Source organism: Colias philodice, chromosome 25, assembly GCF_061535455.1.
Source record: "Colias philodice isolate Cphi_HAF_F1 chromosome 25, ilColPhil1 Martin Lab GWU primary, whole genome shotgun sequence".
In the NCBI taxonomy this organism is placed as follows: Eukaryota; Metazoa; Arthropoda; class Insecta; order Lepidoptera; family Pieridae; genus Colias; species Colias philodice.
In genome coordinates, this window is record NC_143110.1 from 5,804,994 (window position 1) to 5,830,252 (window position 25,259).

The window sequence follows — 25,259 nt, forward strand, 5'->3', positions numbered from 1 at the left end:
TTTTTTTTTAATGTTTGTGGAAGTCCAAGGATGGTTCTTATGTATAGAAAGCGTAAATATGTACCACGGGCGAAGCCGGGGCGGACCGCTAGTAAAGTATATAACTTGCATATACAATGTTTTATGCAAGTTTGTATTTATATTTAAACTAGCTGTTGCCCGCAGCTTCGCTTGCGTGGAAAAGATAAATTTTCATGGTATAAGTTTTCATCCCCTATTTTACCCCTTTAGGGGATGAATTTTCTAAAATCCTTTCTTAGGGGACGCCTACGTTATGACATCTACCTGCATGCCAAATTTCAGCCCGATACGTTCAGTGGTTTGGGCTGTGCGTTGATAGATCACTATATCAGTCACCTTTGAGTTTTATATATTACTAGCTTACCGCCCGCGGCTTCGCCCGCTTTGTCTAACACCTAATAAATTATATACTAAAACCTTCCTCTTGAATCACTCTATCTAATAAAAAAAACCCATCAAAATCCGTTGCGTAGTTTTAAAGATTTAAGCATAGGAAATAGGGACAGAGAAAGCGACTTTGTTTTGTACCTACTATGTAGTGATGATGTAGAAGTATCTATAAAATAAATTACTATTCTTAAAAAAGAAAATGATAATTTTACTGTTAATACTGAACCGTTCGGAAATATACTATCTCTATAGTTTATTATTATAAGATAATAAATTTATGAATATTATGTTATCAGACTAGTTATTTTTGAATCGGACTTGCACTCAGTTCATTCGTGGTTCATTCGCACTTGTCCTCATTATGTTTATAATAACTACATAATATAAAAAGTCGCTTTGGCCGTGTGTGTCTATAGCTTAGATTTTAAAATAGAGCAACAGATTTTGATAGGGTTTTTAAAAAATATGAGAGTGATTCAAGAGAAAGGTTTTAGTATATAATTTATTAGGTTTTGCGTTTGAAGTTGCGGGCGGAAAGGTAGATAAGGCATTGGAACATCGTTTGAAGCAGCAGATGAATTTTGTTTTTATTAATATGAGTTAAAATACATAATATATATAGGAATAATAGATCTCCACAAGTTTTTCAGTATTAATTCAATTAAATATAATTATACAAATTACAAGTTAGTAAAATGTTGTAGAGGAATGTTATGAGAATGTCCAAGCCGTATCCATTCTTTATCCTGCCTAAAACCAGACATGATGAACGACGAGCTCGTCATGGAATATCCCACTCCTTGTATTATTAATTTAATACTTACACAAGTTATCTAGGAAGTTAGGAAGCTCTACTTACATTAAAATGAAGCTCTGCCTATATTAAAAAAAAAAATTATTTCTATGTGTTTAAAAATCAAAGCGTTGATGTAGTGTTTTATTTATTTAGACTGGTTAATTTGGCCCCAATTAACGTATTAACCCATCGTTAAAAACTAATTATGTAGATATATTTTTCAATGGAATTGATTTAAATAATTCTTTTAAAAATCTATTTTATAGGAAGCATTAATTTAATCTATCGTTAATCATATCTACAAAGAGTATGTATAAGTTATAACGGAATAGTTAAACGAGACGTTGGAATTATTTATATCGTCTCATATTTTATCACTTCACGACAGACTAAAGACTTAGTGATCGACCGCTAGCTCGTGAGGCACAATGTCGATGTTTATATTTAGTATCGTTTACCTATTACAAGTGTTATTCTATATAATTGTGACTTTATTTCTTTTTATCATTGGATTTCGGCTTTATTTCCAACCAGTGAAAGAAGTGTGTAGATGTAAGACGAAACTTAACGGGAAGGTGGCTCTAGTGACGGGAGGGAACTCGGGCATCGGGCTGGCGACGGCCAGGGAACTGGCGAGCCACGGGGCGAAGGTCATCATAGCGAGCAGAGACGTCGCCCGGTCCGCGGCAGCCGTCAGCGACATCATCAGAACCACGGGGAACCCGCACGTACAACACAAACACTTGGACCTTTCCAAATTTAAAAGCGTTAGGCAGCTCGCCGAAGATATCAACAAAAGCGGAGATCCGCTGCATATTTTGGTTAACAATGCTGGAGTCAGCAGTCTAGAGAATCGTCTCACTGAAGATGGAATTGACAAGATCATGCAGATCAATCATTTTGGACATGCTCTGTTAACTCATTTGTTATTGGATAAGTTGAAGGAATCAGCTCCGAGCCGGATCGTAGTTGTATCTTCATTCCTGCATTATGTATCTAGATTGGATTTAAATGATATAGCCGCGAAAAAGAAGTCTCATTACATGGTGAGGTATAATAATAGTAAGCTATTAAATATATTATGGGTGCGAGCGCTTGCCAAGCGGTTACCAAAGGGTGTAACTGTCAATTGCTTGCACCCTGGTGTGGTGAGCACCAACATATTCCAAAAACTACCACCGTGGCTAGGTTATATTGTTGGAAATTTTATAGCGATATTTTTTAAGGTTCCAAAGGAGGGAGCACAAACGGTCATACATTTATGTCTAAGTCCTGAATTTGAGGAACAATCTGGTGGATATTATATTGAGTGTCAGTTAAGAAAACCTTCGAAAGAGGCGCAAGATGAGGATTTATCGGAAACTGTATGGCAGAAAACTATGGAGTTGATTAAACAATGATTTTGTACAATTAATTGGATCTATAATATGTGAGATATTAATAGTACGGCTCTACGACTTTATTGATAGTCATATCAAGGCACTTATTATTGTTATATTTACTTAATTGTTGTTAAATTGTTCATGTTTAGAACAGGAAATTCGATAAATACAGTTTTAATTGATGAAATAATCTTATAATAAACCGGTTTATAAACAAAACATTTTAGGCCTCCGATTTTAACGGCTCTTATTTAGAAGATGGGAGTGTAGGTAAATATTGAAAAAAATATAAAAGTTATTCATTATGTATAGTTTATAGTTACTGATTTGTTCTTAGAAATTATCTAAGCAATAAATATTCTACTGTAAAAATATTTGTTTATAACATAGCTACAGGTGTCACAAACAGAGAACTTTCGTTGAGACGAATAAATGTTTTTTTTTTTATTTGTGTTTTTTTTATGTTATCTATGCCTATACCTACCACACAATTCTGCTAGCTTGATAATTGAGTTGATAACTGTAATATATATTTTTGATTTCTGTATTAGTATTATCTATACTTATAATAAATCTGTAGAGAGGCCAATTCTGTACATGAAATATATTAAAAAAAAAAACTATGAAGGGGTGATAAGGGATCGCTACTGATGCCAAAAATGCAATCAGTAAAATTTTTGTCTGTCTGTCTGTCTGTCTGTCTGTCTGTCTGTCTGTATATTCGTTATAGAAACAAAAACTACGCGACGGATTTTAACCAAATTTGGCACAATTATTCTTCATACTCCTGGGCAGGTTATAGTAAAAGAATCATGTAAATCGGTGTAGAAACACCAAAGTTATACATGAAATACGCGCATATACAGAATCATGCCATAAGGATTATTTTTGTTTATCAGTTGCCGCGTTCGACGCGCTTCGCGGCGGGAGCTATAAAAAGGCGGCGGGTCTGCACCCGTTTCGCGTTGTCACGGCATCATCACGTGTGAAAGGCTGAACCGATTTCGATAATTCTTTTCTATTATATTCCTTGAAGTTCGAGGATGGTTCTTATGTAGAGAAAACGTAAATATGTACCACGGGCGAAGCCGGGGCGGACCGCTAGTCAGAAATAAGTCTACAAAATTTATGTAGAGTTTTTCGGTTCATAGCATATTTACATTATATTTTTGTATGTTTTCTCATATCATGCAACTATATGTAATGTAAAATCTCAGTAGGTAAGTAGTAAGTACGTGTAGTTATTAATTTAGACTTTAGTGTAGTAATTGTCGTAAAGTGAAAATTTTGACAATGTTCAAACCAGACGAATAACACATAGGTAATTCAATGTTAATTAGAATGAAATCACCCGATTTACATAAAATAAATAAATAGACGAATAACTTTACCGATAGAATAATTATATTTTGATTTGAATCAACGCAAAAAAATTTAAAACGTAATTTGAATACACTATAGGTATTATGTAAGTATGGTAATTGATTTCAATGACTCGATAAAACTACAGGAACCACAACAAATATATTTTGTTATACGCATGAAGGAGGAAGCATAAGGATCCCGTTTTTCCTTTTTTTGATTGCTGAAAGAGTCTTGTTGAAAATAAAGTATAAGTATATGTTATCCTGATAAAAATATGAAATATCTTAGTCATCTTGCTTTGCAACTCTCCTTATGTCAAACGTGTGTATGTAATATGTATGTATTTAATTAACACCATTGAGCCGATCTAATCGGAAAAATATTTGGTATTTATTTACTTTTATACAGGGTTACTTGTAAAACACCAGCAACCTCGTAGGACAAGATAGCTTACATCATAAGTAACAACATTTGTTCTACGAATTTTGGCATAACGCAATAAATTATTTTTAAATGATTTTTTAAGCTTTTATTGTCATTTGTAAGTCTATGTTCTATTCATTATCGAAAGGACGACGCGACGCCCCCTTCCCCCTATCGTTCGCTTCTTGTTTACGTAATTTTTGGGATGCGCGTAGAGTTTATAATATTCAAACGGAAAATTAAATGAATATTTATTTTTTTCATTGATTTAAATAACTAACTAGAACCTAGTATTCATCTTGTAGTGGATTTTGCAGATTTTGATGTCTTATGAATAAAAATATCCTCGATTTTCCGTTAGCTTTTCGGCTGTTGGTAAATCTGTCATTGCTTGGGATACCTATAAGACAGAAATATAAAAAAGTAGCTACGTATGCGAAGAGCCTAATATTAGTACCTATCGTAGTATGGTCATTGCACATTATTATTTTAGTCATTCGTTCTATTATCCTATAGGTATGTTAGTACTCAATAAGTATTATGTGCCAAAGGCTATTTATTACCTATAATTTGCATACTTAAACAATGTTTTATGCAACTTTGTATATTTAAAAAGTATCTAATAGTAAATTATTTATTTTGTTTATTTATTTATTAACTCTTTATTTTAACCATACAAAAAGGAAATTATGTTACAATTTTATACAAAAACACAGTACAGCGTTTATTAGGTGGCCTTATCACTTAACAGTGATCTCTTCCAAGCAACCGGGACAAAAGCTCAGTAAAATAAAATTGGTAACTATGTAGGTCGAAAAAGACAGTTCAAAAATAATTAATTGAAGAGTCATTAATAAAATATATTAGGTGTGTACTATAATATGTATTATATACTATACTTATATATTATTATTCATAAGAAAATGATATTTGTACTGAACCGTTCGGAAATATACTATCTCTATAGTTTATTATTATTAGATAATAAATTTATGAATATTATGTTATCAGACTAGTTATTTCTGAATCGGACTTGCACTCAGTTCTTAGTGCATTCGAACTTGTCCTCATTATGTTTATAATAACTACATAATATAAAAAAGTCGCTTTCCACCGGGTGTGTCTATAAGATTATATTTTAAAATTAAGCAACAGACTTTGATAGGGTTTTTTAATAGATAGAGTGATTCTAGAGGAAGGTTTTAGTAAATAATTAATTTATTAGGTTTTAGCGGGTGAAGTTGCGAGCGGAAAGGTTTGAAGCGCATCACACACGGTGAAGATACTATAATATTTTATGTTAAGATTCTCTAATATAAAATATTACAGTATCTTAACGTATCCGGTATCAGCGTTCTGACCTAAAATTTCGGGTCATTTGTAACAGGATGGCGGTTCTACAGGGGTCTTAGTACGCAATGACAAAAAGAAAAATGATGGTCAGAACGCTGATACCGCCGACCGCGGATACCTTAAGATACTGTAATATTTTATATTAGAGAATCTTAACATAAAATATTATAGTATCTTCACCGTGTGTGATGCGCTATAAGCAGCAGATGAATTTTGTTTTTATTAATATGAGTTAAAATACATAATACAATAAAGGAATAATAGTTCTCCACAAGTTTTTCAGTATTAATTTAATTAAATATAATTATACATGTTAGTAAAATGTTGTAGAGGAATATTATGAGAATGTCCAATCCGTATACATGCTTTAGCCTACCTAAAGGCTAAAACCAGACATGATGAACGCCGAGCTCATCATGGAACCTTATATTATATTATTAACTAGCTTCCGCCCGCGACTCCGTCCGCGCGGATGTCGGTCTTCGCGTGGATGGTCTCCATTTTGATTAACTCTGACAATGACATCTTATAAATATCTATTGGACCCAAATACGGCTAGGCCTATAATAATACGCAACGTGTGTTCGCGGTTCTACAGAACAACGTCTATGGATAAAACTGAAAAATTAAGATAAATTTTTTTTCTACGTATTTTTCCAGGATAAAAAGTATCCTATTTTACGCCCAGGATAATAAGGTATAATTATACCAAGTTTCATCGAAATCGAACCGTTAGTTTTCACGTGATGTCTTCACATACAGTCAGACAGACAGACAGACAAAACATTTTTTAATCACATATTTGGGTTTGGTATCGATCCAGTAACACCCCGTGCTATTTATTTTTTCAATATTTTCAATGTACAGAATTGACCCTTCTACAGATTTATTATATGTATAGATTTAATAGGTACTTACACAAGTTATCTAGGAAGTTAGGAAGCTCTACTTACATTAACATAATAAATTAAGTAGGGTAAACGCAGCTATCAACGACCCATCGAAAATCTGAAGGTATTACCGACCTATAAAAGTAATTCGAAATTTAAACGTTTCCAGAACTATTCTAGCTATAGGTAGGCAAAGTTTTACACGAATGTATTACTTGAGCATCGTATACTTTTACGTTAGTGTGAATAACTGTGCAAAAAAGAGTTAAAATACGTAAGTTGCTGCGGGGTAGCGTGGACGCAGGACGTTTCGTACTGTTCCGTTGTTCCTTCGGGTAAGTATAATAATAATAATAATTTGGGCGTAGGGATGTGACGACCCCATCGCCCACGGTTGGAATATCTATTGTCTACGTGACAATAGATATTCCACCCGTGCAATTAGTCAACCCGCAGGACACCTTGTGGCGGGGTGTCGGGGAGTAGCGACCCCGCGGGAACCGAGTGCTCCCGGGGGAGGCCCCTGTCTTCATCTCCGGCTCGCCTTCACCGGCCGGTCGGAGTGAAGCCTGACGAGGACAGGACCCCCACCTCTGGCTTGCCTTAACCGGCCGGCCAGAGTGGAGTCGCGAGAGCTTTTAGCTCGAAGGGTGGATGCGAAGCGTAAGTGGCGAGTGGGCACGTGATGCTGGACCCTCAGGGAGCGCGTGATCGTAGTTTAAAGTCCAGGGACGCCTCTCCACCCTTAGCTGCTCACAATATGTTGCCCCCTTGTCGCACTATTGCAGCGACCTATTTCGGGGGCCCATACAGTGAGAGGGCGAGTCACCACCTGCCAACATATTTTTACTTTCTTTTAGTAGAAAGGCAGGTGCCATAGTTTCCCATAGTCCTCAGTACCAGTCCATTTAGCATCCCAATCCATAGCCCAATCATTAAATTTCCATACCCTGCAATAGTCCTACATCGGCCGCGGACTGCCCAGGGCTGTATCTCTATAGTGCAGTCATGGGCAGGCTGCGGCTGGTGTCCCACAACACATTAAAATTCTCGAAAGGGCCTCTGCGTGTTGGATCCGTGTCCCCACGTAAGCCTTCCAAAGATCCGGGTACTGTCCTTCTGGTGGTACCCGAGTATTATGGAAATGAGAAACATAATAATAATAATAAAACATTTATTGACAATAAAACACACCACACAGATACAAAAAACAAACATGAAACTGTAAAACTTTACTTATAAACATTGAAACGATAAAACAAATAACTTGTAAACATTGAAACGATAAAACTTTAAATAAAAATGGGACGGTGTTAGCTTCACCAGTTTAAGTCGTGGCAGGTATCAACGACCCATAAGTCGGCAATGGCAGCAACGTAACTTTTTGTTTTAAATTTCTTTTATGTTATTATATCACACTAACACAAGTGGTTTTATGGACCAGTTTAAATCTAAGCTATGAGTCTTCATAAAAATCTATTAGCGACTAAACTTTTTTGTCTAGTGTTTATTTTTTAGCCTTGTCAATTTATACAAAGTTATGATATTTTTCGAGGATTGGTATCGAATAGTTACAGTAGTAAATCATTGTTTTTTTGTTTAAACAATATGCATTTGTTCATATTTTGTATGACATTAATCAATTATAATCTATTTTATAGTCTGATGGTCAAATTAATTAAAATAACCATTTTTTTTATGGGTCGGTAATATAATTTAGGTTTATACTTACATACTTAATTACCGACCCATGTGAGTCGGCAATAGCAACTATAGGAAGCTATTACCGATCGAATATAGATTGTTTAGTTTCTCATCTACAAATTCAAATTCAAATTGCTTTATTTGCAGAATGTAGAATAAGGATTTTTGTAGATATAGATAATATTGATCCTTAAACACTATGCTCGTAGTTGAGCGTGCAAATATATTTTTACTACTTTTATGACATAATAGGTGCCTATCAAAAAATGCTTCTTCATGGTTAAATTAACATAAAACATATAATTATATTTTTTTCCAGAAATATGGAGCCACAAAAGCGGCGAAAAGTATACAGTAAAACACAACTCGCCGAAGGAATCAATCAAATAGCATAAGGAAATAAATATCCTAGAGTTTGAAATCCCTAATTTAATACATATATTAATAGTATTATGTTGATTAATTTAAAAGTTTATAATTATTTAGTTCATTACTAAGAAGTACTCATTTGTTTTATTAAAAATAAATATAATAAAAAAATACGAATATATTTGCATTTTTATTTCATTTTATTAAGATCGGTAATCATCATCATCACTAGCTTCTATACATTCCATTGCTGGAAAAAGGCCTCCTCTCACATACGATCGGGAATAGCTGCATAAAAATCGTTAATAGCTTCACAGCCGTTTTTATGGGTCGGTAATTGCAACAATCGACTAAGTCACATTGTAAATTATTTTTTACAAGATAATCCTTTATTAGAATGTATTTGCTTCAATAAAAACATTTTTTATACATAACACTAGCATATAAAATGAAACTATAAATCTTTAGCAGAACCAGTATACTTAAAAAATATGGTTGATTTTGAAATTGCCTTAGAGGGGTCGTTAATACCTGCGTTTACCTTATTTCTACGTATTTAAAAAACAAAGCGTTGTAGTCTTTTATTTATTTAGGCTGGTTAATTTGAAACCAATTAACTTGTTCACCCATACTTAAAACTAATTTGACGTATTTTCAATAGAATCTCAATCAGGTATAGATTAAATAATTCTTTTAAAAATCTCTTCTAAAGGAAACATTAAATAATCTATCGTTAATCACATCTACAAAAAGTATGTCATAAGTTATAACAATTACAAACGTTTACATTTAAATTTTAATGTTGAATAGTTTAACGAGTCGTTGGAATTATTTAAATCGACTCATGTTTTATCACTTCACAACAGACTTAGTAATCGATCGCTAGCTTGTGAGGCACAATGTCGATGTTTATATTTAATATCGTTTACCTATTACAAGTGTTATTCTATATAATTGTGACTTTATTTCTTTTTATCATTGGATTTCGGCTTTATTTCCAACCAGTGAAAGAAGTGTGTAGATGTAAGACGAAACTTAACGGGAAGGTGGCTCTAGTGACGGGAGGGAACTCGGGCATCGGGCTGGCGACGGCCAGGGAACTGGCGAGCCACGGGGCGAAGGTCATCATAGCGAGCAGAGACGTCGCCCGGTCCGCGGCAGCCGTCAGCGACATCATCAGCACCACGGGGAACCCGCACGTACAACACAAACACTTGGACCTCTCCAAATTTAAAAGCGTTAGGCAGCTCGCCGAAGATATCAACAAAAGCGGAGATCCGCTGCATATTTTGGTTAACAATGCTGGAGTCAGCAGTCTAGAGAATCGTCTTACTGAAGATGGAATTGACAAGATCATGCAGATCAATCATTTTGGACATGCTCTGTTAACTCATTTGTTATTGGATAAGTTGAAGGAATCAGCTCCGAGCCGGATCGTAGTTGTATCTTCACTCCTGCATTATGTATCTAGATTAGATTTAAATGATTTAGCCGGGAAAAAGAAGTCACATTACATGGTGAGGTACAATAATAGTAAGCTATTGAATATATTATGGGTGCGAGCGCTTGCCAAGCGGTTACCAAGGGGTGTAACTGTCAATTGCTTGCACCCTGGTGTGGTGAGCACCAACATATTCCAAAAAGTACCACCGTGGCTAGGTTATATTGTTGGAAATTTTATAGCGATATTTTTTAAGGTTCCAAAGGAGGGAGCACAAACGGTCATACATTTATGTCTGAGTCCTGAATTTGAGGAACAATCTGGTGGATATTATATGGAGTGTCAGTTAAGAAAACCTTCGAAAGAGGCGCAAGATGAGGATTTATCGGAAACTGTATGGCAGAAAACTATGGAGTTGATTAAACAATGATTTTGTACAATTAATTGGATCTTTAATATGTGAGATATTAATAGTACGGCTCTACGAGTTTATTGATAGTCATATCAAGGCACTTATTATTGTTATATTTACTTAATTGTTGTTAAATTGTTCATGTTTAGAACAGGAAATTCGATAAATACAGTTTTAATTGATGAAATAATCTTATAATAAACAGGCCTAATAGACAAAGTAACAATTAAAAAACGATAACGAAGTTAGAAAAGGCAAAAATGTATGGGATTGACATACGCCGCGTTAGATCACGTGGTCTATCTAATGTCAATCCCATACATTTTTCCTTTTCTAACTTCGTTATCGTTTTTTAATTGTTACTTTGTCTAAGGCCCCAGGTTTATAAACAAAACATTTTAGGCCTCCGATTTTAACGGCTCTTATTTAGAAGATGGTATTGTAGGTAAATATTGAAAAAAAATATAAAAGTTATTCATTATGTATAGTTTATAGTTACTGATTTGTTCTTAAAAATTATCTAAGCAATAAATATTCTACTGTAAAAATATTTGTTTATAACATAGCTACCTACAGGTGTCACAAACAGAGAACTTTCTTATGTTGAGATGAATAAATGTTTTTTTTTATTTGTGTTTTTTTTTATGTTATACCTATACCTATACCTACCACACAATCCTGCTAGCTTGATAATTGAGTTGATAACTGTAATATATATTTTTGATTTCTGTATTAGTATTATCAGAAATAAGTCTACAAAATTTATGTAGAGTTTTTCGGTTCATAGCATATTTATTTATTTATTTATTTATTTATTTATTTATTTTGAAAACTACACAGCTTACAGTTTGACTTACTCTACTTATATCTATGATACAATACGCCAATTACGAGTTTTACAATTATTATCAATTACATGTATATTTAAAACAGTAACTTATTAAAGAGTGGTGAGTAGTGTGTGTGGGTGAGTGCGTGCGTGCGTTTGGGTATGTTTGTGTGTATATATGTGTGTGTGTGCATGATTAAAATGTGTTAGGTACGTTAGATAATATTTTAATTACATTGGTTTTAAAACGATTGCGAGGGCTGTTAAACATGTCAAGAGTAGAAAATTTTTGATTGTATATCGAAGGCAGGCGATTAAAGAGTGAGTTCTTCATATATTGGTTTTTTGTACGTGGTATAAAGAATAAAGGAGTATTACGTGTTCGAGTTAGAGGGGTGTTAAAATATATATTTTCTGTTAATTGGGGGCAGTCTAGTTTGTTGTTTAGGAGATCATAAAGAAACATAATATCTGAAAGAGTACGTCTGTCTTCGAGAGTATTCATTTTAAAGAAAATGCAGGATTCTTTGTAGTCCTTAAAGTTATGTTTTGCTTTAAAACTAAGATGCTTCATAAATATCTTTTGTATTTTTTCAATTCAATTTCAATTTAAATTTCAATTTACATTATATTTTTGTATGTTTTCTCATATCATGCAACTATATGTAATGTAAAATCTCAGTAGGTAAGTAGTAAGTACGTGTAGTTATTAATTTAGACTTTAGTGTAGTAATTGTCGTAAAGTGAAAATTTTGACAATGTTCAAACCAGACGAATAACACATAGGTAATTCAATGTTAATTAGAATGAAATCACCCGATTTACATAAAATAAATAAATAGACGAATAACTTTACCGATAGAATAATTATATTTTGATTTGAATCAACGCAAAAAAATTTAAAACGTAATTTGAATACACTATAGGTATTATGTAAGTATGGTAATTGATTTCAATGACTCGATAAAACTACAGGAACCACAACAAATATATTTTGTTATACGCATGAAGGAGGAAGCATAAGGATCCCGTTTTTCCTTTTTTTGATTGCTGAAAGAGTCTTGTTGAAAATAAAATATGAGAAGTTAGGCATAAGCTTTGAGTGTAGGTAATGATAATCTGTTAAAAATATAAAATATCTTAGTCATCTTGCTTTGCAACTCTCCTTATGTCAAACGTGTGTATGTAATATGTATGTATTTAATTAACACCTTTGAGCTGATGTAATCGGAAAAATATTTGGTATTTATATTTACTTATATACAGGGTTACTTGTAAAACACCAGCAACCTCGTAGGACAAGATAGCTAACATCATAATATGTAACAACATTTGTTCTACGAATTTTGGCATAACGCAATAAATTATTTTTTAATAATTTTTTAAGCTTTTATTGTCAGTCTATGTTCTATTCATTATCGAAAGGACGACGCGACGCCCCCTTCCCCCTCTCGTTCGCTTCTTGTTTACGTTAATTTTTGGGATGTGCGTAGAGTTTATAATATTCAAACGGAAAATTAAATGAATATTTATTTTTTTCATTTATTTAAATAACTAACTATAACCTAGTTTTCATCTTGTAGTGGATTTTGCAGATTTTAATGTCTAATGAACAAAAATATCCTCGATTTTCCGTTGGCTTTTCGGCTGTTGGTAAATCTGTCATTGCTTGGGATATAAGACAGAAATAAAAAAAAGTAGCTACATATGTGAAGAGCCTTAAATTAGTATCGTAGTATGGTCATTGAACATTATTATTTTAGTCATTCGTTCTATTATCCTATAGGTATGTTAGTACTCAATAAGTATTATGTGCCAAAGGCTATAACTAGAACCTATATTTTATGCAACTTTGTATATTTAAAAAGTATCTAATAGTAAATTATTTATTTTGTTTATTTATTTATTAACTCTTTATTATAATTTATAACCATACAATAAGGAAATTATGTTACAATTTTTAATTTTATACAAAAACACAGCATAGCGTTTATAAGTGGCCTTATCACTTAACAGTGATCTCTTCCAGGCTTAGATCATTACTTAATGATCTAAGCTTCCAGGCAACCGGGACAAAAGCTCAGTAAAATAAAATTGGTAGGTAGGTCGAAAAAGACAGTGCAAAAATAATTAATTGAAGAGTCATTAATAAAATATATTAGGTATGTACTATATTATGTACTATTATATACTATACTTATATATTTTTATTCTTAAGAAAATGATATTTTTACTGTCTGACTTTAGTACTGAACCGTTCGGAAATATGCTATCTCTATAGTTTATTATTATAAGATAATAAATTTATGAATATTATGTTATCAGACTAGTTATTATTGAATCGGACTTGCACTCAGTTCTTTGCATTCGAACTTGTCCTCATTATGTTTATATAATAACTACATAATATAAAAAGTCGCTTTCCACGGGGTGTGTCTATAAGCTTATATTTTAAAATTAAGCAACAGACTTTGATAGGGTTTTTAATGGATAGAGTGATTCTAGAGGAAGGTTTTAGTAAATAATTAATTTATTAGGTTTTAGCGGGTGAAGTTGCGAGCGGAAAGGTAGATAAGGAAGGAATTGGAAAATCGTTTGAAGCGCATCACACACGGTGAAGATACTATAATATTTTATGTTAAGATTCTCTAATATAAAATATCACAGTATCTTAGGGTATCCGCTATCAGCGTTCTGACCTAAAATTTCGGGTCATTTGTAACAGGATGGCGGTTCTACAGGGGTCTTAGTACGCAATGACAAAAAGAAAAATGATGGTCAGAACGCTGATACCGGATACCTTGATACTGTAATATTTTATATAAGAGAATCTTATCATAAAATATTATAGTATCTTCACCGTGTGTGATGCACTTTAAAGTTAGGAAGCTCTACTTATATTAAAATAATAAAAAAAAGTATTTCTACGTATTTAAAAAACAAAGCGTTGTAGTCTTTTATTTATTTAGGCTGGTTAATTTTAAACCAATTAACTTGTTCACCCATAATTAAAACTAATTTGACGTATTTTCAATGGAATCTCAATCAGGTATAGATTAAATAATTCTTTTAAAAATCTCTTCTAAAGGAAACATTAAATAATCTATCGTTAATCACATCTACAAAAAGTACATACTTTTTGTAGTAATTTTACATACTTTTTGTAGTAATTGTTATAACTTATACATAAGTTATAACAATTACAAGCATTTATGTTTAATGTTGAATAGTTTAACGAGTCGTTGGAATTATTTGTATCGACTCATGTTTTATCACTTCACAACAGACTTAGTAATCGACCGCCAGCTCGTGAGGCACAATGTCGATGTTTATATTCAGTATCGTTTACCTATTACAAGTGTTATTCTATATAATTGTGACTTTATTTCTAATTATCATTGGATGTCGGCTTTATTTCCAACCAGTGAAAGAAGTGTGTAGATGTAAGACGAAACTTAACGGGAAGGTGGCTCTAGTGACGGGAGGGAACTCGGGCATCGGGCTGGAGACGGCCAGGGAACTGGCGAGCCACGGGGCGAAGGTCATCATAGCGAGCAGAGACGTCGCCCGGTCCGCGGCAGCCGTCAGCGACATCATCAGTACCACGGGGAACCCGCACGTACAACACAAACACCTGGACCTCTCCAAATTTAAAAGCGTTCGGCAGCTCGCCGAAGATATCAACAAAAGCGGAGATCCGCTGCATATTTTGGTTAACAATGCTGGAGTTAGCAGTCTAGAGAGTCGTCTCACTGAAGATGGAATTGACAAGATCATGCAGATCAATCATTTTGGACATGCTCTGTTAACTCATTTGTTGTTGGACAAATTAAAGGAATCAGCTCCGAGCCGGATCGTCGTTGTATCTTCACTCCTGCATTATGTATCTAGATTAGATTTAAATGATTTAGCCGGGAAAAGGAAGTCACATTACATGGTGAGGTACAATAATAGTAAGCTATTAAACATATTATGGGTGCGAGCGCTTGCCAAGCGGTTACCAAAGGGAGTAACTGTCAATTGCTTGCATCCTGGTTTGGTGAGCACTAACATATTCCAAAAAGTACCACCGTGGCTAGGTTATATTGTTAGAAATTTTATAGCGATATTCTTTAAGGTTCCAAAGGAGGGAGCACAAACGGTCATACATTTATGTCTGAGTCCTGAATTTGAGGAACAAACTGGTGGATATTATATGGAGTGTAAATTAAGAAAACCTTCGAAAGTGGCGCAAGATGAGGATTTATCAGAAGCTGTATGGCAGAAAACTATGGATTTAATCAAACAATGATTTATAGAATTAATTGGTCATATCAAGGCACTTTAATTGTTGTTCAATTTTTCATATTCTAACAATAATAATTATTAATAGTATGCGTATGCGTTGCGTAGACCTGTATGGTTCAAACAGAAGTTTTTGAATCTTTGTAAGTAAGTATTGTATCTTTATATGGGCTATATTTATTAGATGTTCCAAAAAATATTTATATTTATTTATAAAAATATAAAAATGAATCGCAAAATGTGTTGGTAAGCGCATAACTCGAGAACGGCTGAACCGATTTCGATAATTCTTTTTTTATTATATTCCTTGAAGTACGAGGATGGTTCTTATGTAGAGAAAACGTAAACATGTACCACGGGCGAAGCCGGAGCGGACCGCTGGTTTATTTATAAAAACAATGACATATTTATACATTAAAAGTTCATAAATTCATATCTGTAAGAATTTTCTTATGTCGAGATGAATAAATGTTTTTTTTTTATTTGTGTTTTTTTATTTTATCTGAGTACTTATATGTATAATTTACTGATAACTGCAGCGTGTCAAGCGCTGTTCAAGCGTAGAGAACTGGCGAGCAGCAGCCGTGTGTAAATTTACACGATTGTTGTTGATTTCTGTATTCGCAGTTACAGATAATTTGGAAAATCCAAAAGTGCACGCCTCATAATTTTTTTTAATAAATATTTATTAATTATTATTTTTGTTTATTTAATAACAATTAAACCACATCGAATCAGACCCTGAAAAATGAAAGGGTTCTATTCCTGAGCATACTCGAGCGTAAGAGAAAAAAAAAGACTCGATTAGTAAAGTATTTCGGTCGCTATCGTGTTAACAAGAAAATCCTCCGCACATACAGACACACGGACGTCCAAGACAGAACTTTTTTAAACTGTTTTTTAACTAGTTTAAATAACAAAAATGACATCAAAAATATCTGCATGAACGTTAAAAATAGTGTTTTTTCTTAATATGTGTGTGTATGTATTATCTTACAAGTGCAATGTATGATACATAAAGACATTTTAAGTTTGAAAAATCAGATGTTTTGCGCGAAGTGACAGTAGAACCCACCTCAACGCTTCGCTTATGAGGCGTGCAATAATAGGTATTATAATTAGTCTAGACTCTAGAAAATTGATGTAGAGTTTCTTAGTATATCCACAGAATATAATATAATAGTACTACCCATTGTCATTGAATAATATATTCTTCATCACTACATACCTAGTATAAAACAGTCTCTTTCTCTGTCCCTGTCCCTATGTCCCTTTGTATGCTTAAATCTTTGAAACTACGCAACGGATTTTTTTAATAGATAGAGTGATTCAAGAGGAAGGATTTAGTATATAATTTATTAGGTATTAGATGGTATAAGCCAAAGCGGGCTGCGGGCGGTTAGCTAGTGTAAAATAAATGTTTATTTCAAATTTTAGTAGGTATCTTTTTTTCTTATTTATCGTGCACATAAAGGTGATGTGAAACCTCAGTAGGTAAGTAGTAAGTACCTACACGTGTAGTTATTAAAAAAGATTGTATGTTATTAGTATATTAAGTATAGTAAAATGTTTTGTGACCATCCGGTACAAACCAGACGAATAATATTATAACCAATACATAAATTTTAATTACAATGAAATCACCTAATTTACATAAGAAACAGACGAATAACTTTACTGATAGAATAATTACATTTTCATTAGAATCAACGCACAGAAATTTAAAACGTAATTTGAATTGGGGTCAATGACACGGTAACATTACAGGAACCATAACAAATATTTGTTACTAGCGGTCCGCCCCGGCTTCGCCCGTGGTACATGTTTACGTTTTCTCTACATAAAAACCATCCTCGTACTTCAAGGAATATAATAAAAAAAGAATTATCGAAATCGGTTCAGCCGTTCTCGAGTTATGCGCTTACCAACACATTTTGCGATTCATTTTTATATATATAAGAAGATATGCATAAAGGAGAAAGCACAAGGTTCCCATATATATCCTTTTTAATGCTGAAAGTCTTGTTGAAAATAGAATATGAGTAGTTAGGTCTAATTAGTCTAATGATAACCTGATAAATATATATAGAATATCGAATGGTCCAAGATCCCAGAGCCGTAACTCGTAAGACTCGGTTCACAGTAGTCTCTAGTGTACTTTTTAATGTCTGCCTCTTGTGGAGCTCTACCAGTGACACCTGCGCCACCTGAGTCAAAACTTTTATCAGACGCTTTAAATCTCAAATAAATGAACTTAATTTATTTCTTTAGTTTTCCTTACTTCATGAACTCACTAAAAAAAAACAACTTCATAACGATATCATTTTCATATCTTTATTTTTTTTCCATAGATTTTTTGTTTATTTATTTTAAAGTGTATAATTTAACTGCCATTTAAATAAAGCATAATAAAATATGATTATTACTTTATTCATCAAAATTATATTTCCACATATTACAAAACTTTTTTTTTTTCATTCAAGTTAACTATAAAATCTGAGTTTAATTTGATTTTTTTTCTAACTATCAAACGCATAAATGTTTATCTAATTTTATATTCATGATGAAAACTAGTGGTAAGCCTTGGAACAGTTGGTAAGAATCTTACTCAAACCTATATTTATTTAAATGCACCTTGCGATTAATATGCTAAAATACTGCTTTGTCTTTTAATTAGCATTTTAATTTATAGTAAAACATCGCGCTTGATAAAAAATACCAACTCGTACGTTACATAGATGAAATAGTTTATAATAGGCAAGTACAAGTTTTTATTTGTATAGATAAAAAATGAAACAAAAGACTGTTGTTTAATTTTATTCTTAAAATTTTCATAAGAACACGAGCATCACTTTTGTCTATCATTTATCACCTTCCACGTTTCTTCCCAAACCTTTTCAATTAAATCTTCATTTTCAGCAGTTTTAGAAGCTGATCGCAATCGACATTCTGTGAAATAACCTCCCGATATTCCTTCTAATTCTGGAGAAATACACAAATGGATTGATGTTTGAGCTCCTTCTTTTGACGTCTTAAAGAATAATTCAATTTTTTTTAGCACAATTTCCTTTCTTTTCATTCTTTTGAAAATGTCCGTTTTTACTAGGCCAGGATGCAACGCATTTGCTGTAACACCATTCGGCAATCGCTTCGCTAACGCTTTTGCCCACACAATGTTAAACAATTTACTGTTTGCATATCGTGTCAAAGTATCTACAACATTCTTCCCGATTAAGTCAGAAAAGTCTAGCTTTGCTCTATGGTGTAAAAGAGAAGAGACGAAAATAATCCGACTTGGTGAGGATGCCTTTAATTTATCCATTAACAAATCAGTGAGAAGTGCGGGACCAAAATGATTAATTTGCATTGACATTTCTATTCCATCTTCAGATAATTTAGGTTTGGTACCAGCCATGCCAGCGTTATTAAATAGTATGTGAAGTTCATCTTCGTTTTTGTTGAAGTCTTCAGCGAATGTTCGTATGCTGCTAAATTTGGAGAGGTCCAGGTGTTTGTGTTGTACGTGCGGGTTCCCCGTAGTGCTGATGATGTCGCTGACGGCTGCCGCGGACCGGGCTACGTCTCTGCTCGCTATGATGACCTTCGCCCCGCGGCTCGCCAGTTCCCTGGCCGTCTCCAGCCCGATGCCCGAGTTCCCTCCCGTCACTAGAGCCACCTTCCCGTTAAGCTTCGTCTTACATCTACACACTTCTTTCACTGGTTGGAAATAAAGCCGACATCCAATGATAAATAGAAAAAATAAAACAATTAAGAAAAATAGAGATTTGATTATAGTAATAATTCTGAAAACAATAAACGACCACATGTTATTAGTAATACAGTTGCTATGTAAATACTCATAAACGGATTGTTAAAACGGACGCATCGCAAGTCGCAACGCATAACATTATATTAGAGCCGTATTTTGTCAATCGAGGGTCCTAACTTTATATTTATTTATTTATTTTATTTATTTATTTTATTTATTTATTTATTTTATTTATTTATTTATGTATTAATTTATTTCAGGGAGACTCCAGCCGTTCCACTCGTAGACTCAAACCGGTTTTCGCATGCAAGTACTCGACATCATCTTCAGTCTTGGTACAGTATGTAGTGCACAGGAGACACGTAGAGCGGCGTCAAATTATATATTTGTAGCCCCAATAATATGAATACTATGGTAGATAGTATATTATATACAAGTAGGAATGTTGATATGAAAAATTGCAATACTGACAATAATATACCAGCTATTTCTTTGCTCTACTCATACGTTTAATAACAACGTTTTAAATCAATTAGAAGTAAAATTATTACCTGTACCAATGTACTTGTACAATTACAAGTAAGAATAATAATTATGATTTACGCATTCAAATATAATATAAAAAAATCTAGATTTCGTCCCTGTGCTATTTAAAGTTTAAACTGTACCTACAGTGTAGACTGTAGAGTTCATAAAGTTGGGGCGGATGTTTTTAAAAAATTGGTGCTTGTGAATCTTCCCGGCGTTGCTCTTTTTCTAATAGCTTATACGTGTATATATGTTTGTTTGGATTTAGTAAGTAATATACAGGGTGTAATCGTTAAGTGTGCACAGGCGATTTTTCCGTAAGTATTACAGATAACAAAAAATTTTAAACTGATATCGAAAGTACTTAACCTAATGAGTAAAATGGCCGTTATAAATTTTTAAAAATAAATCGAGAAATATCAAAAAAATTATCTTTAAACCCTCCCATACATTAAGTATGAAATATGAATATCCCGTATACATTTAATATGAAAGATTTTTAGCTTTCTTTTTCTTTTTTGGTTTTCTGCTTTAATTACTTCGCAAATTTGAAGTGGCATTTTCCACGCTTTTTCCGGACATTTTCACGCATTTTCCAGACATTTTCCGGGAATTTCCCAGGCATTTTCCGGGAATTTCCGAGCATTTCCCGGGGATTTTCCGGATGTTTTCCAGACATTTTCCGGACATTTCTCTGGCATTTTCCGGGAATTTTCTACGCATTTCCCAGACATTTTCCGGACATTTCTCTGGCATTTTCCGGGAATTTTCTACGCATTTCCCAGACATTTTCCGGACATTTCTCAGGCATTTTCTGGGGATTATGCCAGGGAAATGTCCAATAAGTGTCTGGAAAACATCCGGAAAATGCCCGGGAAATGCTCGGAAAATGCGTGGAAATTTCCGGAAATACCGTTGAAAATCCCTGGAAAATGCCAGGAAAATATCCGGAAAATGCGTGAAAATGTCCGGAAAATATCCGGTAAATGCGTGAAAATGTCCGGAAAATATCCTGAAAATGCCTGGAAAACCCCGGAAAATGCCTGAGAAATGTCCGGAAAATGCCTGGGAAATGCGTGGAAAATCCCCGGAAAATGCCAGGGAAATGTCCGGAAAATGTCTGGGAAACATCCGGAAAATCCCCGGGAAATGCTCGGAAAATCCCCAGAAAATGCCTGGGAAATTCGAGGAAAATGTCTGGAAAATCCCGGAAAATAACCGGAAAATGCCAGGGAAATGTCTGGAAAATATCCGGAAAATGCGTGGAAATGTCCGGAAAAAGCGTGGAAAATGCCTGGAAAATGCCCGGAAAATGCTCGGAAAATCCCCGGAAAATATCCGGAAAATGCGTGAAAATGTCCGGAAAAAGCGTGGAAAATGCCACTTTAAATTTGCGAAGTAATTAAAGCAGAAAACCAAAAAAGAAAAAGAAAGCTAAAATCTTTCATATTAAATGTATACGGGATATTTATATTTCATACTTAATGTATGGGAGGGTTTAAAGATAATTTTTTTGATATTTCTCGATTTATTTTTAAAAATTTATTAAGGCCATTTTACTCATTAGGTTAAGTACTTTCGATATCAGTTTAAAGTTTTTTGTTATCTGTAATACTTACGGAAAAATCGCCTGTGCACACTTAACGATTACACCCTGTATACTATAATATTATAAAGCTGTTAAGTTTGTTTGTTTGAATGCGCTAATCTCAAGAACTACTGGTCCGATTTGAAGAATTATTTCGGTGTTGGATAGCCCATTTATCGAGGAATGCTATAGGCTATATTATGTCATAATGTAAGACCAAAAGGAGCGGAACCACGTGGGTGAAACCGCGGAACGCAGCTAGTATAGGGTACTTATGAACTTGTAAACTGACTTTACAATATACATATAAAGAGCATATTAATGCATTTAAATTCTTTTGTTATTATAATAACGTTACCTGCATGACAGTGTATGGCGACTCGTCCCTCTTGTAGCGCAAAAGAGAGGACTTTCGCCATATCCAGTAAACCGCTGAGGCTCGCTTCCCCGTAGTCCGGCCAAGCAAAGTTGTAGTAGTATACTAGTAAAGAAAAAATGTTATAATAATTTATTTTTCGTCAAGACCAGCAAACGGTCACGATGTTATTTGGTTACCAATTACCATCTTAAACACTTTTTTATGGATATCATCTTTGTTTTTAATAAATAAAAGAGCCGTGTACCTACAGGTTTTAGAGCTTATTTAAGTTTTTTATTATGTTCGTGTTTTTAAAAGATATGTTTTTTCCCGTGTCTAGTCTATTAATTGTTTTTCCTACTGTTATAGTACATAATACTACTGGTATAGTACATATTTCAATCGTATAATAGACGTAAGCAATTAAATGCGGTTATATTTTTCTAATCATTTATTACATGCATTTAGATGTTAGCAGATAAAAGGTTAATTGATTAAGAAGCAATTAAATCAATCCAAGCTGTAAAACAACTTACATAACTCCAAAACTATTAGGTAGAGTTCTTAGAATCGAGTTTGTAATACCACATAATATAATTAGTATGGCAATAAAAAGAACAGAAATTATTTCGGTTCGGCAAACAGGTTATACAGATGCAAGTAAGCGGATTTAATCCCCTCATTTATTTATTTTTTTAATTGAAAAATGACAATTATATGAACAACTATTTGACCCGAGCACAGATCCTGTTCTCAGAAGTACAGGATCTGTGCATGATCTGTGCAGACTGTGCTCCCTCCGGGTACGGGGTAGCCGAAGTAAAGTTAAGGTTAAGTTTTTTTCTAAGTTTTTCAAGTTTTTAATACTTAGGCAATAGGTAGGTATCCTCATCCAAGCGGAGAGAGATCTTAAACTGAAAATCATTAAAAATCTGTCCCTTCATTCTCGATGTATATCTGAAACAAATACGACTTACTTTTATAAAAATAGATGGATAATCTAGGTAAATAAGACTTACTATCATTAGCCATGAATATCACAGGGTCATATGTGAACCCAGACTTGGTGAGAGGAGGTCCACAGCTTGCATGTTCTCCAGCCATCTGAAGATTGATTACCGTTCGGATGCCCCAGCTGAAATATAACTAGCTGTGAACCGCGATTTTACCCGCATTGCTCCGCTACTATATTAGTCTTAGCGAGCTCTTCTAAATAGGCTATCTAACAGTGAAAGAATTTTTGAAATCAGTCCAGTTGTTTCTGAGATAAGCGCGTTTAAGGAAACAAACAAGCTCTTCAGCTTTGTAAGTACATACATATATGTAGATACAAATTGTAGTACAGATTGCTAGATGAACCCTGCACGCCATGCAGGTTATGTGACCCATTATTTTATCAATTTTCACTGTGTGCAATAGGTTTCATTATGCTAATGTAATTGATAGGTTTTTTCCGACTTCTTTTACAAGGTTAATCGTAGGGACAAGAAGGTATCATATTAATAAGGATTTATTTACTAAACTTAAAAAACAAATTTCATTATGCTAATGTAATTGATAGGTTTTTTCCGGCTTCTTCTCCAAGGTAAATCGTATAGTTAGGAACAAGAAGGTATCATATCAATTAGGATTTATTTACTAAACTTAAAAAAATATTCTTTTGAAAATGAAAGCCCTCAAGAATACCAAACTTTATTTTCTGTTTTTTGTATATCATTGGCGGCCTTATGGCTTATAGGCCATTTCTGCCAAGCAACTGAAAGATAAAGGGAAGTGAATCATCAAATGTGACTTTGTAACTGCTTACATAGCATTAAACATACTACTTGTGCGTTTGTGCTATATTATTATGAAAATAACCTGTGAAATTGTTGTATGATATTTCTAGCTGCAATTCCCGTGGTGCTGGGTCGCGCCATCGCCAGAATGTCGTCTGTGACCCTGAAATACATTTAAACATATTATACATAATATGTATTTTGTTCATAGTACACTTGATACCTAGTTATTATTGTACTTCGATACTATAACGTTCATGACTATCTACTAACTACAGAACCGACATTAGTGAAAGGAATCTAAAGTGTAGTCAGAGTGAAAATGTGGGGGTATTTTAGTAACGGCAACGCAATCATAGGGAAGGGAATCAAAACCTATAGGCTAATCCATACTAATATTATAAATGCGAAAGTAACTCTGTCTGTCTGTCTGTTACTCAATCACGCCTAAACTACTGAACCAATTTGCATGGAGAATGGGCAAATTGGGCCTGAAACTTGGGCTAAGACCAATACACACGAAATATTGTTTTTGTGATAGATCATTACACATACCTTACGAAAAAAATAAAATAAAAAAATAAATCAACCGGGTTCTTGTACAGTCAAGGCAAAAAGTTTTATTCATTTGGCTATTATTTTGCGCACAATAACGGTGTTTTTAATTCGAGTGAAGTAAGTATAAATCTAAATGTCACTGGAGTGACTGAGTTTAACCACAAAAAACGTCTAACTACGTTAAATTATAATAAACACGGTATAGGTACCTGTTACAAAACATAATATTAGTGTATTTCGCTTATTAGAAGGCTTAAGATTAGTACGTATTTGTAAGTGAAAGTGAATTGGAGTAACATAAAGATATTGTCATTGTCTTATAACAGTTATTTATTGCAAAAAATATTATACACAAAGAAATAAAACTTGATGTGACTGTACAAAAACCCGGTTGATTATTTTTTTATATATATTTTTCCCGTTATGTATGTGTTATGATCTATTATAAAAACAATATCTCATGTGTATTGGTCCAACTCAAGGGTTCAGGCCCAACTTCCATAGTAAAATGCCCATTCTCCTTTGGTATGGCGATATTTTGATACCCGAGAAAGGACATAGGCTAGATACCTTTTATTGCGAAATATGTACCACGGGCGAAGCCGGGGCGGACCTCTAGTTTTATTATAATTGATAAATTATTAGTATTATATAACCGAGCAGTATTCACAATAAAATCCAATACAGTACCTACTAAGATAAATGCACCTTAAATCGAAAACCCTCATCGTTTTCAGGCACGACGGTTAACAATGCATTCAAAAATAATATAATGAGCTGCTTATTATTTTAGTTTAGGTCAACTAACAAACATTATATTGACGCAGGTACATTATTCTGGTAAATTTAAAAATTCTTTACCCTGAATTATACATGATTCGCGTGACTTCCGTCCTCACTCATTTTAATATATATTTTTAGTACTCATTATTTTGCTAGTTATGATCGCAAAAAAATATTTGAATACGAATTTTAAGCGCTTTATTCCGGTTATTGAAAATATTTTTCTAACATTAAAGTT

General features: G+C 33.6%; 2 protein-coding genes and 3 pseudogenes across 4 annotated transcripts in view; 3 read left to right on the forward strand and 2 right to left on the reverse strand.

Annotated features, from left to right (window-relative positions):
• LOC149477412 (uncharacterized) overlaps positions 1 to 25,259 on the reverse strand; it is a 46,240-nt gene that overhangs the window by 12,465 nt on the left and 8,516 nt on the right. The window contains exons 3-5 of the mRNA XM_089710712.1: positions 23,763 to 23,843; positions 22,922 to 23,037; positions 21,903 to 22,025 (exon numbers count right to left, since the gene is read on the reverse strand). Coding sequence (XP_089566838.1) covers positions 21,903 to 22,025; positions 22,922 to 23,037; positions 23,763 to 23,843 — 320 coding nt within the window. The remainder of the gene's footprint in view (positions 1 to 21,902; positions 22,026 to 22,921; positions 23,038 to 23,762; positions 23,844 to 25,259) is intronic.
• On the forward strand, positions 1,610 to 3,033 carry LOC149477414 (retinol dehydrogenase 12-like). 2 transcript variants are annotated; one of them, XM_089710833.1, is made up of 2 exons: positions 1,610 to 2,253; positions 2,434 to 3,033. In XM_089710833.1, the coding sequence occupies exons 1-2, from the start codon at positions 1,636 to 1,638 to the stop codon at positions 2,605 to 2,607; spliced, it is 792 nt and encodes a 263-aa protein (XP_089566959.1). In that variant the 5' UTR covers positions 1,610 to 1,635; the 3' UTR covers positions 2,608 to 3,033. The 2 variants fall into 2 exon arrangements, with proteins under 2 accessions (XP_089566959.1, XP_089566958.1); XM_089710832.1 differs by having other exon boundaries at positions 1,610 to 3,033.
• On the forward strand, positions 9,584 to 11,175 carry LOC149477415 (retinol dehydrogenase 12 pseudogene; annotated as a pseudogene). Its single transcript, XR_016317641.1, has 2 exons — positions 9,584 to 10,751; positions 10,927 to 11,175. The product of XR_016317641.1 is annotated as a retinol dehydrogenase 12 pseudogene (transcript).
• LOC149477416 (retinol dehydrogenase 12 pseudogene) lies at positions 14,669 to 15,683 on the forward strand (annotated as a pseudogene).
• LOC149477417 (retinol dehydrogenase 12 pseudogene) lies at positions 18,508 to 19,485 on the reverse strand (annotated as a pseudogene).